The sequence below is a fragment of the Rhinopithecus roxellana genome, chromosome 2 (genome assembly GCF_007565055.1).
Source record: "Rhinopithecus roxellana isolate Shanxi Qingling chromosome 2, ASM756505v1, whole genome shotgun sequence".
Classification (NCBI taxonomy): Eukaryota; Metazoa; Chordata; class Mammalia; order Primates; family Cercopithecidae; genus Rhinopithecus; species Rhinopithecus roxellana.
The window spans coordinates 160,621,838-160,640,907 of record NC_044550.1 but is presented as its reverse complement, the minus strand read 5'-3'; the positions used below and the strand labels follow the sequence as shown (position 1 = coordinate 160,640,907).

Genomic DNA, 19,070 nt, shown 5'->3' with positions numbered 1-19,070 from the left:
GCAGTTTCTTCCTAGCCTCGATGGTCTTTACATTTTGGCATGTTTTTGCAATGGCTGGTACCAGTTGTTCCTTTCCATGTTTAGTGCTTCCTTCAGGGTCTCTTGTAAGGCAGGCCTGGTGGTGACAAAATCTCTAAGCATTTGCTTATCTGTAAAGGATTTTATTTCTCCTTCACTTATGAAACTTAGTTTGGCTGGATATGAAATTCTAGGTTTAAAATTCTTTTCTTTAAGAATGTTGCATATTGGCCCCCACTCTCTTCTGGCTTGTAGAGTTTCTGCCGAGAGATCTGCCGTTAGTCTGATGGGCTTCCCTTTGTGGGTAACCCGACCTTTCTCTCTGGCTGCCCTGAAGATTTTTTTCCTTCATTTCAACTTTGGTGAATCTGGCAATTATGTGTCTTGGAGTTGCTCTTCTGGAGGAGTATCTTTGTGGCGTTCTCTGTATTTCCTGAATTTGAATGTTGGCCTGCCCTACTAGGTTGGGGAAGTTCTCCTGGATGATATCCTGAAGAGTGTTTTCCAACTTGGTTCCATTTTCCCCCTCACTTTCAGGCACCCCAATCAGACGTAGATTTGGTCTTTTTACATAATCCCATACTTCTTGCAGGCCTTGTTCATTTCTTTTTCTTCTTTTTTCTTTTGGTTTCTCTTCTCGCTTCATTTCATTCTTTTGTTCCTCAATCGCTGATACTCTTTCTTCCAGTTGATCGAGTCGGTTACTGAAGCTTGTGCATTTGTCACGTATTTCTCGTGTCATGGTTTTCATCTCTGCCATTTTGTTTGTGACCTTCTCTGCATTAATTATTCTAGCTATCAATTCTTCCACTCTTTTTTCAAGATTTTTAGTTTCTTTGTGCTGGGTACGTAATTCCTCCTTTAGCTCTGAGAAGTTTGATGGACTGAAGCCTTCTTCTCTCATCTCGTCAAAGTCATTCTCCGTCCAGCTTTGATCCATTGCTGGCGATGAGCTGTGCTCCTTTGCAGGGGGAGATGCGCTCTTATTTTTTGAATTTCCAGCTTTTCTGCCCTGCTTTTTCCCCATCTTTGTGGTTTTATCTGTCTCTGGTCTTTGATGATGGTGACGTACTGATGGGGTTTTGGTGTAGGTGTCCTTCCTGTTTAATAGTTTTCCTTCTAACAGTCAGGACCCTCAGCTGTAGGTTTGTTGGAGATTGCTTGAGGTCCACTCCAGACCCTGTTTGCCTGGGTATCAGCAGCAGAGGCTGCAGAAGATAGAATATTGCTGAACAGCGAGTGTACCTGTCTGATTCTTACTTTGGAAGCTTCCTCTCAGGGGTGTACTCCACTGTGTGAGGTGTGGGGTGTCAGTCTGCCCCTAGTGGGGGATGTCTCCCAGTTAGGCTACTCAGGCGTCAGGGACCCACTTGAGCAGGCAGTCTGTCCGTTCTCAGATCTCAACCTCCGTGTTGGGAGATCCACTGCTCTCTTCAAAGCTGTCAGACAGAGTCGTTTGTGTCTGCAGAGGTTTCTGCTGCTTTTTTTGTTGTTGTTGTTTAGCTGTGCCCTGTCCCCAGAGGTGGAGTCTACAGAGACAGGCAGGCTTCCTTGAGCTGCTGTGAACTCCACCCAGTTCGAGCTTCCCAGCGGCTTTGTTTACCTACTTAAGCCTCAGCAATGGCTGGTGCCCCTCCCCCAGCCTCGCTGCTGCGTTGTGGTTAGATCCCCGCAGACTGCTGTGCTAGCAATGAGGGAGGCTCCGTGGGCGTGGGACCCTCCCGGTCAGGTGTGGGATATAATCTCCTGGTGTGCCCGTTTGCTTAAAGCGCAGTATTGGGGTGGGAGTTACCCGATATTCCAGGTGTTGTATGTCTCAGTTCCCCTGGCTAGGAAAAGGGATTCCCTTCCCCCTTGCACTTCCCAGGTGAGGCGATGCCTTGCCCTGCTTCAGCTCTCGCTGGTCGGGCTGCAGTGGCTGACCAGCACCTATTGTCCGGCACTCCCTAGTGAGATGAACCCAGTACCTCAGTTGAAAATGCAGAAATCACTGGTCTTCTGTGTCGCTCGCGCTGGGAGTTGGAGACTGGAGCTGTTTCTATTCCTCCATCTTGCTCCGCCCCAAGAAATAGTCTTTCTTAAGACTTCTATTTTCTTAAAAATGTAGTCTTTCTGTTTAGGGGAAATAGGTTTTATTTTAGTTCCTAATGTTAATAGTATTTTTGTTTTCTTCTAGTGTTTTCTTTTTTTAAGTCTCTAAATCATTTAAAAATTTACTTGAGGGCTAAATTAAGGATGTAAGATAACTGTTTTGAAACCAATTATTTAAATATTATTTAATTCCATCCCTTCCTCATATATGTAAAACACCCCAAATTGAGATCTATAGGTAATTATATTTCTGAAATATTCCTTGAATTGTCTACTTTTGTGCCAAAGCCACACAATTTTATGGGCTGCTTTGGTGTCTCTTGGGGTCAGGTCCTCTGCATTATTTTTATTTTCAAAATGTTCTGGAGTGTGCCTTCCAGTATTGTTTTATTTATTTGTTTTTTAAATTTATTTGGAGGGCTGTTTTAAGGACAGTAGCTAGAAGTCATTTTAAGAAGTCATTTTAAACCCAAAGATGTCCATGAACCTCTTTCTTAGGAATGTTAAACAATAATCCATCTGGCTCTTAAAATGTGCAGTCAACTTTATGCATATATTTGAAAAGGGGAATTAAGAATGTTCACAGTCTCTGTGACTTGATAGATTAAATATGCTAGTGGAGACAATTTGCCCTCTTTGAAGAAATACTGTGTTCTTCCTTTAAGAAATGCAGCCCAGGGATTATGTTACCTTGTTATCTGAGTTCTGCAGTGAGAGATAAGCAACGTTCTGACAATCTTGGGTGGTGGTAAAAGCGGGGACCTACTGTTGAGTTATAGAAACACCCACCCTGAAGTTGCTTCCCCTGGCTGACTCAGAGACAACAGTCCTCTTTGATTATTTGTAAAGAATCTCACAAAGTCCACTTGGCAAATGCAAACTCCCCAAATCCAGTTGCAGAGGTAAATGGAGTGAAGTGAAAATAGCCACAGATGTTTTCAGTTGTTCTCTTGCCTTGTGCAAAACTGCAGGTGAGTCATTAAGACAGGCTGAATTAGCCTCTATTACAAAGGGAAGGGAGGTTTCCAATTCAGCCAAATGGGATAATCCTTAGCTGTGCTAAGCAAGTTGAGTCACACTAATGGAAAAAGCGATGGTGTCAGAGGCAGGTGTGAACCTCATTTGCATCGCCAGGACTCTGGTTCCTCAGGAGATGTTTTGGGTCTCACGGTTTCTGATGCTTGATTATTCCTCATTTGCCAACTTGTTAGCCTATTCCAGTCACCTGGGTCTTATTTAGAATACAAGCTCAAAGCCATCATTGTAGCAGAGAAAGCACAGGCTACCCAGCCAGTCCCGTTGAGGTTCTGATGTCAGCTCTATTATTTATGGGGCATCTTCCTGAATGTCTCTTCACCTCAGTTTTCTTACCTGTCCTATGATTATATTAATGTCTCCATCAGGCGCGAGTGTGAGGATTAAAATCAATGTGTGCAAATTGCTTGGGATGCAAGAGCTGCTGCCTAACGAGCTGTTAGGACTAGGCAAAACCTGTTTTGCTACATGGATGGGCAGGTTTGCCTGGGACAAAGGAGTTTCCAGGGACCTGGGACTTTGGTGCTAAAACTGGGAGTCACAGGAAAACCCGATGGTTGGTCACCTTATTATGAGGAAACAACTGTGATGAATCTCATAGGCCCCTGCTTTTGGAATCCTTGTGATTTAGTGTGGAGATGGCAAATGCAAGAAACTCCCGCTCACAAACTCTGCTGCTTTGCCATGGCAGGTGCTGCTAAGAGTTCACACCTTTCTTCCCCCTGAGTGAGCTGCTACGGCAGAAGCTTTCCCAGTGCAAGTTCCCGAGATACTACTCACCATCTTAGATGGCGAGGAAAACAAAACTTGCTTGATCCTTTATAGGGCCTAGGTTTTCCCAAATTTCTTGTTCTGCAAAATGAAAGTTTTCATTTTTCAAGAAAATGAGCTCCTTGTGGAGGTTCCTTGAGTTCTCTGCTGAGAACTAAATTAATTCTACCCTTTAAAAGTTGATTCTTCTCAGGAATGGAGAATCAAGTCTTCTTACTCATAATCACCAGATTCTGTTTACCTTCTACTGAAGAGGTTGTGGTCATTCTCTGGAAATACCTGAATTTTCTTGCCAGAAGTCTGGATGATGCCTTAAAACTTACTGAACAACCAGAATTAGCAAATCAAGTAGACATGATTTGGATAGTTGGTGGCAGTTCTGTTTATAAGGAAGCCATGAATCACCCAGGCCATCTTAAACTATTTGTGACAAGGATCACGCAAGACTTTGAAAGTGACACCTTTCTTCCAGAAATTGATTTGGAGAAATACAAGCTTCTACCAAAATACCCAGGTGTTCTCTCTGATGTCCAAGAGGAGAAAGGCATTAAGTACAAATTTGAAGTATATGAGAAGAATGATTAATATGAAGGTGTTTTCTGGTTTAAGTTGTTCCCCTTCCCTCTAAAAAAGTATTTTTACATTAGAAAAAAAGTATTTCGTTGACTTTAGATCTATAGATAATTATTTCTAAGCCACTTGTTTTTATTCCCCACTACTCTTGACTCTATCAGATACCATTTATGAAACATTCTTGCTATAAATAAGTGCTTCTCCAAGACCCCAACTGAGTCTCCAGCACCTGCTATAGTGAGCTGCCTTTCCACACCCATCACATGTGACAGTCTTGCCAGTCCTTGACATTGTGACACTGCACTCCAGCGTAGGTGACATCTATGGGGCTTTTGATGTTGCTTCACCAGTTTCCTTAATATAGTTGGTGTTTGTTTGTTTGTTTTTCCCTGACATGGAGTCTCACTCTATCGCCCAGGCTGGAGTGCAGTGGCGCAATCTGGGCTCACTGCAACCTTTGCCTCCCGGGTTCAAGCAATTCTTCTACCTCATCCTCCCAAGTAGCTGGGACTATAGGCATGCGACACCACACCTGGCTAATTTTTGTGCTTTTAGGAGAGATGGGGTTTTGCCATATTGGCCAGGCTGGTCTCGAACCCCTGACCTCATGATCTGCCTGCCTTGGCCTCCCAAAGTGCTGGAATTACAGGCATGAGCCACTGTACCCGGCCAATGTATAGCTTTAATAACCTTTCAAGGTCTTTCAGCTCAGTGACTTCAAGCTGAAAAACATCTTTATATAAATACCAACAGTGCAAGTGCATTAGGTTTTGTTTAAAACCCAAACTTCTCAATACTGCCAGTGATCAGAGACACCATCTTAACTCTTCTGATGAATAAAAGGAGGTGGTCAAAGAGGAACTTTATGGAAACAACTAGACACCCAGATATATGTATGTGTATCAATGTGTTACCATCCACCCTCTCTCTTAGTAAGTCTTTCCTGATAATACACAATCACAGCATTTGCCTTTTCCCCTCAAATCTCCTGAGGCTTAACAGAGAAAAAACAGATTTTGGAGTCCTGCACTGATTGAAACTTGACCTTGCTATTTTCTATCTGTGCTACCTTGGCAAATTATTCGCCCTCTCTTAGTTTCATATACAAAACACTTGCATCCCCAGGTTGCAGTGAAGGATAAATTAAATGCAAAGCACTACATGGTAAGTGCACAATACATTTGAGTTCCATGCCTCTAAACTCCTAGAGCTTTTATCCTCTATGCTTTGTTGATATGTTGAGTTTGTTCAGCCTTATGTACATGGTTAGCATTTTATGCACTGTCCCTTATCCCAAGTCAGTTGAGAGCACCTTGAAGGTGGAGACCAGGTACGGGAATCTCTACTAGTGCTTCACATGGTGTAAGGCATATGTCAAATACCTAATAAATGAAGTTTGATTTAACAAACTCTTAGGAACTTTCAACAAGCCTATTAATGATAAAGAAATTCTAACAGGATGTAAAAAAGGGAATGAACCAGTCATAAATAAGTGGGCTAATACATTACAGGATCTTCCATTAGTGGACCATTATATAGAAACTAAGATTATGGCTTTAAAGAACACTTAATGAGGTAGCTCGTAATATTTTTTTTTTTTTTAATGAAAGGGGTAGAATTTGTAATCGTCTACTCTGAATATGATCGATGTTGTAATGTATGTGAGACAAGAAGAGAAGACATGCAGGATATGTATAAAAATATTAGTATTGATCACATTAGAGCAGTGAGATTACTTTCTTATTGTTCCTCTTTGTTTAAATGATGTACAATGAGCATGTATTACTGTACAATCAGGGGGAAAAGCCTAGCATTTTTTTCTTATGGAGGATGGAGGGGATATTCCATTATAAAATGAATTTCCTAAGGATACTGCAAATCCTGCGTTAGGGAAATTGATCTTGATAGCCTTGCTCTCACAGCACCCCATCCCACATAGCACCAATGTGAGTTGTGTTATCCTATTGCATTAAATGTTCACCTCAAGGTTAAAGAGAAATAGAGAAAGAAAGGATTTCCTGCAGGACTGGGCCACTTATTTATAAGTCCCTTGTCAGATGTCCTTGAGATTTCAAGGTCCTAAAAAGGGGCCTTCCTGCTTGTGCCATTACCAGGTAAGCAGAGAGTCTTGACCTCTGGTGTACTCTTTGACAATCCCTCAAAATACATAGTGAATGGCAGCAAGGTGGATGTCAGGACCCCTCTCCCAGGCCACAGGATGCTGACCTGCAGACTGTGTACCTGACAAGACAGCAAGTCTAATAAAGTGGCTCAGAGTCAAGATGGCATGTTGTCATTTGTGAGTTCTGCAACTTTGAGAAAACTGTTTAATTGTTCTGTTTTATTTGCAAAATGGGGGATAACAACTTCACCTCACTGTTAAAGACTGAATGTTTATATCCTCCCCAAATTCATATGGTAAAATCCTGATCCCCCAAGTGATGATACTAAAAAGTGGGGTCTTTGGGAGGTGACTAGGTCATGAGGGTGGAGCCCTTGTGGGATTACTACCCTTATAAAAGGGACCCCTGCTACTCTCTCCTTTTGGCCGTGTGAAGATACACTGAGAAGTTGACAGTTTGCATGGAAAAGACCCTCACCAGAACATTTGGCACCCTGATCTCAGACCTCAACCTCCAGAACTGTGAGAATAGATTTATGTTGTTTATAAGCCACCCAGTCTATGGTGCTTTGTTGTAGTAACCCAAATTGACCAAGATACCCACCAGGACATTGCAGATTCAGTGTCATCATGATTGTCAAGCTCCTAACTTAACCCATGGAGGATAATCATTACTGTGACTCCTATTATACCAGCATGGTTTCATGAAAGGAGCACAGGCTTTGACCTTGAGGACCCATGTTCAAAGCTCACTTCACCACTTATTAGCTGTGTGACAAAGGGTGTCACTTAACCTGCCTAAGCATCAGTCTTCATATCTGCAAATGGGGCTTCTGATACCTACTTCCAAATGTGGCTCTATAAGGAGTAATGACCATGCATAGAGTGAATGCAGTAGCCAATAGCAGTCAGGCAGGTAGTAAGAGTGAGTGAAACAGGCTGAATGTTACAAGCTGGAGAGAAGCCAAGCAGGGCAACTTTGATTCAACACCAGGAAACTGTTACCATCCAGCAGTTCAGAAGTGTGAGCCTCTTGTTGTCTGATCTGATTTTTTAAGAAAAATGATACTTCAATTTTTATAGGAAGTTCATCAGTCTTCAAGTGCTGGCAAATAAGAAACTTGAGTTAATGATGAAATGAGTTAACACTTTGGGAAGTGTTGAGAAGGCATGATTGGTTTTCAACTGTGAAAAGACATGCAATTTGTGTGGGGGTGGGAGGGGCAGAGTGATATGTTTTGGCTCTGTGTCCCCACTCAAATCTCATCTCGAATTGTAGCTCCCATAACTCCCATGTGTTGATGGCAGGACCTGGTGGGAAGTGATTGGATCATGGCAGTGGCTTCCTTCATGCTGTTCTTGTGATAGTGAGTGAGCTCTCACAAGATATGATGGTTTTGTAAAGAGCTCTTCCCCCTTTGCTGACTCACTCTCTCGTCTGCCACCATATAAGACATGCCTTTGTTTCTCTCTCACCTTCTGCCATGATTGTAAATTTCCTGAGACCTCCACAGCCATGAGGAACTGTGAATCAATTAGACCTATGTCCTTCATAAATTCCCCAGTCTCAAGTATGTCTTTCTGGCAGTCTGAGAATGGACTAATACAATGGTAAAAAGTGGTTTCATGATTTCTTGCTTGGGATTTTTTCATTAATTCTATCCCACCAACATGTATGATAGAGGTTAGATATTAAGAATACAGATTACAATGATTAAACTTCTCAGAGTCAAAGAAGTCTAATGGGACAGTGAGGGGGTATTTGACAACAACAGAAATTTGAAAGGAAATGCTGGAATGAAGCAAGAATCTGGTGTTTTTGGAACCCAGAGGGGGCAATCAAGCCTAACCAGAGGTGGGAAAAATGTCTCAGAGGACATGAGAATCAAGCAGAGTTCTTAAAGATGGGTAGCTTTGGTTACATAAGAAGGTGGAGAATGGCATTCTAAGAGGATAAATATTTAAACACGCATGAGGCATAAACATTTGGTGTACTCAGAAAATAGGAAACTAGGGTAGAGAGTTAATCAGTTCTAAGTGGGAAGGGAGTAAAAATAAAACTGTAAGTTAAGCTGAGGCCAGGTTGTAAATTGCCTTGGCTGTTGTAGATGGTTTTTTCCCAAAAGTGACGGCTATCAGTTTCTTCCCTCCTGGTATGCACATGCCATTTCACCATCACAAGTGTAGTCTGTCCATCAGTGCCTTGAATCTGTTCTGACTTGTGGCTGCTTTGGTGGATAGCATGCAGAAGAGGTGCTTTAGTGCCAGTTCTAGGCACTGGCAATTTCTATTCCCTATGTTTTGGGATGCTGTCTCTTGCAACACCCTCTCTCAGAACTCCAACATACTATGATAACCTTATAGAGAGGCTATCAAAATGCACTTCAACAGTCAACAGCACTGGTTAAGCTCCTACCCAATAGCTAGCATAGTGAGGGCACCATCTACAATGTCCAGCCTAGTCAAGGCTCTGATGACCTCTCCCCCACCTGGCATCTGACACTGTAAGGTGTAAATCACCTGGCAAAGAGCAGTGAACTCTCAGAAAGGTAACTGATAATAATCAAGTGTTCTCTTGAGTTAATAAATTTTGGATTGTTATACTATGCAACAGCAAATAACTGGAATAGCTGTTAAATTGTTCTGTGCATCATCTGTAATGATTGTGCAACAGTTTGAATGTGTCCCCCAAATTTCATGTTTTGAAAACTGAACTCCCAGGTTTATGTGTTGATGGTATCTTGAGGTGGGGACATTGGGAGGTAATTAGTGATAAATAAGGTCATCAGGGTGGAGTTCCTATGTTGAAACTGGTGGCTTTATAAGAAGAGAAAAAGTGATCTGAGCTGGCAAGCTTTTGCCCTCTTGCCATGTGATGCCCTCCGCCATGTCACAATGCAGCAAGAAGCCCCTCACCAAATGCTGGTACCATGCAATTGGACTTCCCAGCCTCCAGAACTGTGAGCTAAATAAACTTATTTTATTTACAAATAAATCATTCTGTGGTATTCTGATATAACAGAAAATGGACTAAGATTGTATATATAAATGACTTTAAAGAATTGATAAAACCTAAAATGGTGAGGTGAGGGTGAGGGATGCACTGGAAGTTACCTTAAAAGTACACAAGTGGGAAACCAATAAAGTATCTGTTTCCCTATGTTTTCATTAGTTCTGTTGCTATTACAGCACACATTTTTAAAAAAGTGAGAATGTTCTAGGAAGGCAATGTAATATTCTAGGAAAAAAAAAAAAAAAACCAAACCAGGCTTTATAGTCAAGAAAGATCCAGATTAAAATCCCAACTGTGGCATTCCTGATGTAGGAGACCAGGGACAACTTACTTAATGGAGTAAGCAGATTTGTGCCTACATAGATGTCCTTTATGAAGCCAGAACACCCATCCCAAGATACTGTAACTGTTGCATTCTAGTTGGTTTCTTCTTTGTAGAATGCCCCTCGCTTAATGAAGCCATCTTGCTCTGAAGGTCACAAATCCCTCACACACCTGGGGATGGTTCCCAATCAATGAAGGGTTGATATTGATACAGGTGCGGAAAGGCTGGACTGTAGCACAAGCAGGGATAACTCTTCAGTGAGGTCTACAAAGCCCTCACCTTGTGGATCAAGTCCAGGAAGCTGACTGTGGAGGCCCATAGCTTTCCTTAGTTCTTTCTCCTTCCCTATCCTGCTTCTCCCACTCTCATATATATATTTTATTTTATTTTATTTTTCTGTAGAGCGTTCCCTTAATAAACCTCATGTCCCTGAATCCCAGCTTTAGGCTCTGCTTCTAGAGATCTCAACCTAAGACACTTAACCTTTCTTTAGCTTCCCCCTTTCAAATCCCCTTCCCAGAATTCACAGAGAAGATAAATTGAAATTGCCTGGCACTTAATAAACACTCAATAAATAATACCAGATTTCCTCTCTCATTTTTATCATTAGCACAAAGTGAAAAATATGAATAATGTTCTTTAAATATAAAAGATACTCCAGTGAATTTTCCTTACTCTGTATAGAAAAATAGGCAAGTGAGACGTTGATTTTCAAAATGGTAATAATCATGCTTACGCTATGAAGTTATCACGAGGATTAATTGAAATAATGAGCCTTAAGTAGAGTTCTTTTGTGCAGAGCAAGCACTCAGTGACTGGAAGCTACTGCCTTTCTACTTGACTACAACCTCCAAGAACACCATTCAGTCTATCTTTTCATGTTGTATCCTTGGCTAGCACAGGGCTCAGCACAGAGAAGGCATTTTCTGTGTTTGCTCAAGAAGCTGCAGTAAGCAAGGAAAGAAACAATGCTTTACAAAAGATGGCACAGGTTGTAGGACAGTTCTTCTGTGGCCTCAAACTGACCCAATTCTCTCCTTTTACTTGCTCTTTGTTCTCAAGAATAACTGTAGCATGAGCTGGGAATGAAACATCCTGAGAGAAGGGGTGACTGGCTGAAATAGCCTGAGCTCTGGTCCCAACCCATCCGCTCACAGAAACAGGATGCCCTTCAGTGCTTTAGTCCAGCGTGTCACATGACCTCAGGGTATAAAACCCAGGTCCGGCTGCTTTCCAGGGTCCCTCAGCTGTGGTGCAAATGGGGCTTTGCACCACAGCTGAGACTCCGTCTGCCCTGGGCAGCTTTTCTGAGCCTTGGGTACTATGTCCCATGATTCCTAGGCTTCTGTTGTTTCTTGCTGCCTGTCTGTAAGTAAGAAACCTGCTCTGTGTAATTTGTTGCACATGAGTGTCTTCTGGCTCACTAGACTCAGACGAATTGGTAGCCAGCGCATAGTGAACTTACTTCACACAGGTTTTACAGTTCCACTTCCATGGAGTCTGGACCATGAATCTAAGCTCAATACTTCTCATAATTGTGAGCAGATTGCTACACACGTACTCACACAAATAGCCAGATTCACTTGCTTTGGTCATTAACACAGTTTATTATTGGCACACTTATCAGTAAAGCATACATAAAATACAGCTGTTTTTAACACACGGAGCCACTGTGTCTTTACATGTGTGGGGGAACATATTAATATGCAAATGGAAAAATTAGTTCTCTTATAAAGTTTCACATAAATACACTGGAGTTGCCCAAAAACGAAAAGTCCCCATAAAAGAACCAGGTGAGAGCTTTACAAAATATCATACAAGAAATATACTATAAAAAGAAAGGATGGTCAACTCAGGTACAATTTAAAAACACACAAAAGTTTCAGGTTTATTAAACTTCCCACAAAACCAATGGATTACATGGCTTGAAAATATTTGGATCAACAGCAACTTTACAAATGCATAAATTCTTAAGGGTCCAATTGTCTTTCTTTACTTAAAAATCTGCCCTGGTGTCTTTGATGAAAAAAATGACATTTCTTGTTTCAGCACTTGGGCTAAATTGAGTCGACTCAAAACTTAAGAACCAATTGACATCAGCTCGACCATAAATTACCTTGCTGGGCCCTCTTAGCTGTTGCCCAATGAAAGAAAACGTAAAGAAAAAAAAATAAAGGTACGTTTAAATTACTTTCCAAAGCTGATTTTTTTGTCTTTTCTTTTTTTACTGAAACAAGAAACTCTCAGATGCAAGTCAAAAAGCAGAAAATATTTTACAATATTAAAAAGTCATCTGTAGTTAGGTTCGGCATATTAATGAGATCCTGAGCACTGAGCATTTATGGACAATATGGCCTTCGTTTGATGCATAAAAAGGAAATTCAACACAAACACGTTGTTAAAACCGTGCCAGAAGATGCGCTAGAGTTTTCTCTCGTTTTAATTACAATCAGTGCCAGTATCTGTATTACCTGTGAAGGCCTCCAAGGAAGGGTCATGGAAGCTTATTTGGAATAATCCTCTCAATTAGAAAAAAAGAAAGAAGAAAGAAAATCAGATCATTGTGGTTTAGAAATAGATATTTGCATGGAAAAGTTTTTATCTCTTCTGTTTCCTCTCCTGTAAGTAAAGATCTGCAATCGTAATGATCACCCACGGGCCTATTGACAGTGGATTCTGGTGCCGATAATCTTATTGGGAAGCCTGGGGTGGGGGGTTTTCTGATTTGGTCTCTTGAGTGGCGGGAGGTTTACTGTTCCACGGGCTGTTGTTCCCCAGCGCGGGTGAATTGTTGAAGTCCTCCTCGTCGTCCATGCCGTTGGCCGCATCATATTGCGTGTTTTCTAATCTAGTGATTAGCCTTTCGTCCTCGTCCCCAAACTCACCTCCCATCAGAGTTGGCTCTCCTACCACCATCACATCCTGTGAACAGCAGCTGACATTATTACAGGGAAACCTTGGGAGAGAGAAGCTCAGCTTAAAATAACAGTGGGAGGAGTCGGGGAATCTAGGACAGACACACTCGTGTACTGTACAACGGGGTCAAGTCTCAATGTCGGGGGCCGAGACGCATATTTGATTTCTACAGGAAATAAACATCGCCTCCTGATGTGTAACAACCACGCGAGTTTATGTCCTTAGTGCGCAGCCTGACACTGGAGAACGAGCAATGCTAGCAATCTGCAGAAATAAAAAAATGTATTTTTCAAAATTAAAAAAATCCATGCTTTCAACTTGCCGACATTGGGGACTTTTGAGAGGACTGTGGAACCTTCTGCTGGGTGCTTCTCAATACCTCAAAAAATCTTCCACTTTTATTTAGGGCCTGTGAGTGGCTTTGGAAACTAGCAGTGACCAGAGACACACATAAGGTGCAGTTCTGCAATATTCACACAACTCATTCCAAATGGTATTTTCTCTGTCCCAGGGATGATATACATTTTAATTGAAGACAGAATCTCTCTTTTCTCTACTCAGCCAGGCCCTTTTATGCAGCCAATATCCTTGACATTCTGCTACTTAATTATGGTAATTAATTTAGGTAAAGTTTTCGATAAAAACAATGTTCACACTGATTTGACAATTTGCATAGCTAATTAAGTCATTAGCAAAAACCTGCTGATTGCCAACAAGCCCTGAATTTACCATCTGTTATTTCATGGTGCCTGTCACCTATCACCACACAGGCAACCCTGCTACCCATCTGGGCAGTAAAGAGAACCAGTCTGTCCAGCTGGTGCCATAAAAGGAAGATGAAGAACGCTAATTATAATTACATTGATGAAGCTGGTAGTCATCAGAGATGGAAGCGTGCAAGAAGAATCCATCTAATCACTCTTTTAAGTACAAATTGTCCTTCCATGCAAATAAGTAAGCCACCTACTGTAGCTGGGAGCATGGGGAGGCCACAGCTGGAGAGGCCCAGGGATGGGGAAGAAGAATGCACATCATGGGGCAAAGCTCCAGCTTCTTTGCTCAAAGGGGACCATATGGGGTTGATGAATGACCTTGGCATGGGACAGGACATCTGTCAGGTGGATTCTTCTGGGCAGGCTCTGAGCAATACTCCACTTAAAAGTGCAGTAACTTCAGGAAAGTGACCAACTGTGATCAGCCTCCACTGAGGCCAGAGAAAGTAGGGCTAGCCAGATGCTTTCGGAGATGAGAGGGTGGGGTTTCCAGTAGAAAGGCTAATTCAATAAAATGTTTCGACAACTGCGCAAAAATTCTTTTTACTAGAGCTTTGCCCAGGGAAGGTTTTCCTGGGACAGTAGAATGGAATACTGCCTACCGTCGGGAGAAGGGCCAGTGGGATCTCTAAATCCCTTCTAGAATTTTCGAAGTGCCCATTGAACAAATCCCTTAGTTATCCCCTAGTCTTTTAAAATGGAAAACCTTGTTTTATCTATTTCTGCTCCCCACCATTCTTGAGTTAGGGGAGATAATTAATAGGTTTCCAAACTATGTTTTCTGACTAATCATTCTTGTGAATAGATAAAAATGATTTTAAAAAGAAATGTCCCAAATGGAGTAAGTGACTAAAATGTGAGCTTGGTAAACCCAGCAATAAAAATGCCAGGGGATATTCAGCTCTGTGCTTCCAAGATTTATTTATTTATTATGCAATGAAGAACCAGAAATGACAGTGACATGGAAGGAGACTCATGAAGACTATTAAGGTGAGATACAAAGTAGATACTGTCCTGACTGACAGAAAGGATGACAGGATTTTAGATGGAATATGGCCACCGCAGAGACGTGAATGGTATTTGGTTAGCTGGGCAGCTGCAATGTTACCTGTTGGGGGGTGTTCAGGATAAAAGAGTGCCACTGAGTTATAGGCAATTAGGAGATGACACTTACGATCAAGAACAAAGGGAGATGGAAAAATAGGGCTAGGTTGTACAGAGCATGACATGAGGGTTAATCTCATTTCATGATTTGTGTCCAGCACACTTGAAGGGCTTAGAAAACACATGCATAAGGTGTTGCAGGGCAGGAGAAGGATGTTAGAACCAACCACATGGGTCTGCATTAGTATTGTGACTCCAAAGTCATTGAGAGAGGAATTATTTCAAAGCATAATTTGAAAGAGGAGGAGGAAAATAAAAAGCAGCCAACTTAAGCATGATATTAAAAGAAAAGCTCCCAACACTCCAAATGCATTCATTGAATTAGAAAACAACAGTTATTCAAGGAAAGTACTCTGAACATAATGGTTTGAATCATTTCCAATGGAGCTGACAGGCTTGTAATCTGTTTGTTGAATCTTTGTTCTAGGAGCAACTGGAAAAGACGTCTAGGCATAGGTGTTTTTAAATGTACTAAATTTCAAAGGGATGTCACATACGGTTTACTAATTATATAAAAAAATCCCTAGCTAGATATGTAGTTGTGTGTGTATGAGAGAGAGAGAGCGTGTGTGTGTGTGTGTGTGTGTGTGTGTGTACATAATTGACAAATGGCAAGTTAAGGGCTTCATATGCACATAGTTAAGGCCACTTATAAATTTATGTGCACATTTCTATTGGTTCTTCTAAGCCTCTAGACTAGGATAGTGATTATCGCTCTGGTAGTCTGGATTTGTTATTCTCACACAAAATAAATAAAGCATGATGCGCATTCTAGGCTGCCTCTACTTAGGGGTTGTTAGCAACATTTCCCCCCATTTTGTTAAAAATCCCCCCAACATTGGCAGTGAGAGTACATTTCCTTCCCATCTCTATCCTGTGTGTCCACGAGAGGCAACAGCAAGCCATCTGAGAGAGGTCCATATGACCTCAGCTCCCCACAAGGCCAACTTCTGCTCCTCGCTGGAAGCCCAGAGGTGCCACCAGCTCTCACCCACTTCACATCTTCTCACTAATCCCCCGTGCAAAGACCACCAACCTCTGAGGAGGACTGGAAGTGACTCCTTTCAGGGCCCCTCAATGCTTCTCCTTAAATTGGCCAGAAGGGGTCACTGCTGTTGAATGACACAGGTCTCCATCCCTCCCAGGGTTGAGGCTGCAGTTCGGGATCGCTCCTAGCCCCTGCTCATGGAGTGAGAAGCAGAATCCAAGGATTAAACCCTAGCCCTCGCCAGACACACACATCGCTGCCGCAGCAGCTACACAGACCACAGCTGTGGTCATAGTGGCACATGCCTTTGGACCAGACAGTGGATGCCTGCAGGTAGCATCTCTAGTTAACCAGTAGAATAGTGTTGATAACTCAGTAGACAGGGTTAAAAGATGTGGTCACCACAAGTCATCCAATGCTTATCATTTAATGACTATTCAACTCCAGGACACATATGAATTTGTACATTTTCCTAATCTGGTTGTCCTTTCTGTCTCTCTGTGACATCTGACAATTTTACTTTATTAAAACATCTTTAACTGCATGGTGTGGAGATAGTGTTGAAATTCAACTCTCACTTCCTAACGGTGCCTTGCTTTTAATCACACAAAATCCAAAGGGTCTCAACATGTTAAAAACCCTCTGGATACAGGTAACCTCCAGTAAAATACAGTTGTTGATTTGGAAGACAGGAGCATAACAGAGTACAGAAGCTATATCTTTTTCAAATGAAATTGAAATGATTCTGACTAGTCCATATGTGTCAAAATATATGACACGTAAGCTGCTACTCTCAACTTCTACAACCATGTCAGATATCACTAATGGATGGCCCACCAAACCCAGACTAGACCTTAGAATCCTCCTCAATACCATACTCTGAGAGCTGGCAGGAGAGAGAAAATGTCCTTGCCATCCCTAGATTAGACGGTGAGCTCTTCGATGACAGGGCTTTGTTATTGTTTTTCACCTTGGTATTGCTGCTACCTGGCACAGTGTGGGCACATAGTAGGAGCTCAGAAAACATCTGCTAAACTGATTGGGATTCTTGCAGCTACAGTGCCTTTAAGTAGCTATGTCACCATTCCAGAATCCTCTGAGATGCACTTTTTCCTATTTGCTAGAGGAAACTAACGAATGTTACTGCATTTAACTCCAGGATTGGATGAATAAATGGGCTCCTGTGTACAGTTTTTCAGCTGATTTATCTAAATCAGGCCATTTTCTCTATTCAAAATTTCACCAGGAGTGGGTATAACTTGATACTTTTTTAATAAAGAGACCCGGATTTTCCTCTTTTAGCTTTTTCCCCCTGAGCTTCAGAGGTAATAGGTGTAAAGCCTAGCTCACAAAGTGGAGGACCACCTGGAGACTATTTTCATTATTTGAAGACTGCAATTTGTAACTTTGTAAAATTAACATGGTACCTTCCATTTTAGGCTGGTCATTCTCCCCATGACCCCTTCTTTGTAATGCAATGGAAATGAAAAGTATACCCCCTGTCTGTGGGAGACAGGAGAAGAGAAACAATGGCCCAAGGAATCCTCAGGGTACTGATGGGGTTAGTTTTGGCCAAAGAGAACTGACCAATGGAAAGTAGGTACAAGTGGGTGGGGGCAGATTTGAAATACACACTTGGAAGTAAGTGAGGAATCCCTGTGCAAAGGTCCACTCCCACATGGAAGCGATGGAACAGGATCAGAACAATAAGGGTAAGGATGAGAGCAAGAAGGGTGAGGGGGAAAAATGTGGGAAAGACGGAAAAGGTAAAATTGTACTAGTTGAGGGATGTAACAAGAAATAGGGCATCTTTGGAAAACAGAGTATCTAAAAGGTATCCACGAAGCACTAAGAAAATCTCAGGATTTGATTGATTGATGGCCAAACACCTGGTGACAGGGTGGTATGACAGGGATAGCAGAGAAGGAACAGAAGCAGTTTAAAGGAGCTAAGGACTTAAAGGAGATAGTCTAATAAGGGGCTGGGGAGTTAGGCGATGGGAGGGATTTAGGCAGAAGGGACAGAATTCACAAAGAATGAATAAGATGAAGAGAGTTCCTGTGCAGTTTTCACTATATGGGACTACCCTCAGCTGTCAGCTTTGGAATTCAAAGAAGTCCCCTTCCTAATGGCCTTTGTCAAGATCAAGAAATGAAAGAAAGGGCCAAGGGTTCGAGAGAGTTGAGACCAAACCAGAGGCTGATCCTCCCCCTTAACTAATGAAAAGGGCTAAGAGAGAGCTTCACTGAGCTGCATTTTTAGTGGCTGCCGGTTAATTACCTGAGTCTTAAAATAAGAGAGGACGCCCATGTTGGGGAAGGCCCAGTCAAATTACAATACGGGGCTGAGCCGCTGGGAGCTAGTTTCCAGTGGAGCACAGGGTCTCCAATGATGGTGCTGAGAGGCCCTAATATGCCACCAGGCATGCTGCTAAGTGATATTTTAATTAAACCTTAAGTGACATATCTCCTGTCTGTGACTCTGATGGCTTTTTAATTCAGGTCCCATTGCAGCACGACTCTTAATATTCCTTTCTAATTCCCAGTTTGCAGGGGAAGGTTTCCATGGCAGAGTTCCTCCCTCCCATCCCAACCTCTGTCCCTGTCTTTCCTCCCTCCCATCCCAACCTCTGTCCCTGTCTTTCCTCCCTCCCATCCCAACCTCTGTCCCTGTCTTTCCTCCCTCCCATCCCAACCTCTGTCCCTGTCTTTCCTCCCTCCCATCCCAACCTCTGTCCCTGTCTTTCCTCCCTCCCATCCCAACCTCTGTCCCTGTCTTTCCTCCCTCCCATCCCAACCTCTGTCCCTGTCTTTCCTCCCTCCCATCCCAACCTCTGTCCCTGTCTTTCCTCCCTCCCATCCCAACCTCTGTCCCTGTCTTTCCTCCCTCCCATCCCAACCTCTGTCCCTGTCTTTCCTCCCTCCCATCCCAACCTCTGTCCCTGTCTTTCCTCCCTCCCATCCCAACCTCTGTCCCTGTCTTTCCTCCCTCCCCCACCTCCAACCTGCCCAGGATTTTTTTTTTTTTTTTCTTCTCAGTGAAAAGAGACTTTAATTTGGGCCCTCTGAGTAGGAAGCAGGCGGTTAGGACTTTGGGCCTAAGAGGAAAGCGAGACTTACAGGTACCTGACTGGACAGACTCAGGTTTGCGGCCGTGGTCTTCTTCTTGCTGCCAGTGCTGTTTGCATTGTTCCCAGCGCTACTGTTGGAAGTGCTGCTGGTGGAATTTTTCCTTTTTCTCCGTTTGGTTGTTGGTTGCCTTGTGGGTTCTGCTGCAATATG

The 19,070-nt window shown here is 42.6% G+C and overlaps 1 protein-coding gene across 17 annotated transcripts in view; it reads right to left on the bottom strand.

Moving 5' to 3' along the window:
- Window positions 1-11,535: 11,535 nt before the first annotated feature.
- Window positions 11,536-19,070, bottom strand: part of LDB2 (LIM domain binding 2) — a 408,642-nt gene continuing 401,107 nt past the window's right edge. For 2 of the 17 annotated variants that reach the window (XM_010368572.2, XM_010368568.2), the window contains 3 exons: window positions 18,915-19,060; window positions 15,838-15,980; window positions 11,536-12,870 (listed from right to left, as the gene is read on the bottom strand). In XM_010368572.2, coding sequence (XP_010366874.1) covers window positions 15,876-15,980; window positions 18,915-19,060 — 251 coding nt within the window. In that variant the 3' untranslated portion in view covers window positions 11,536-12,870; window positions 15,838-15,875. Of the gene's footprint in view, window positions 13,129-15,837; window positions 15,981-18,908; window positions 19,061-19,070 lie in introns of all 17 variants that reach the window. The other 15 variants (XM_030923104.1, XM_030923082.1, XM_010368573.2 and 12 more) reach the window with 11 other exon arrangements.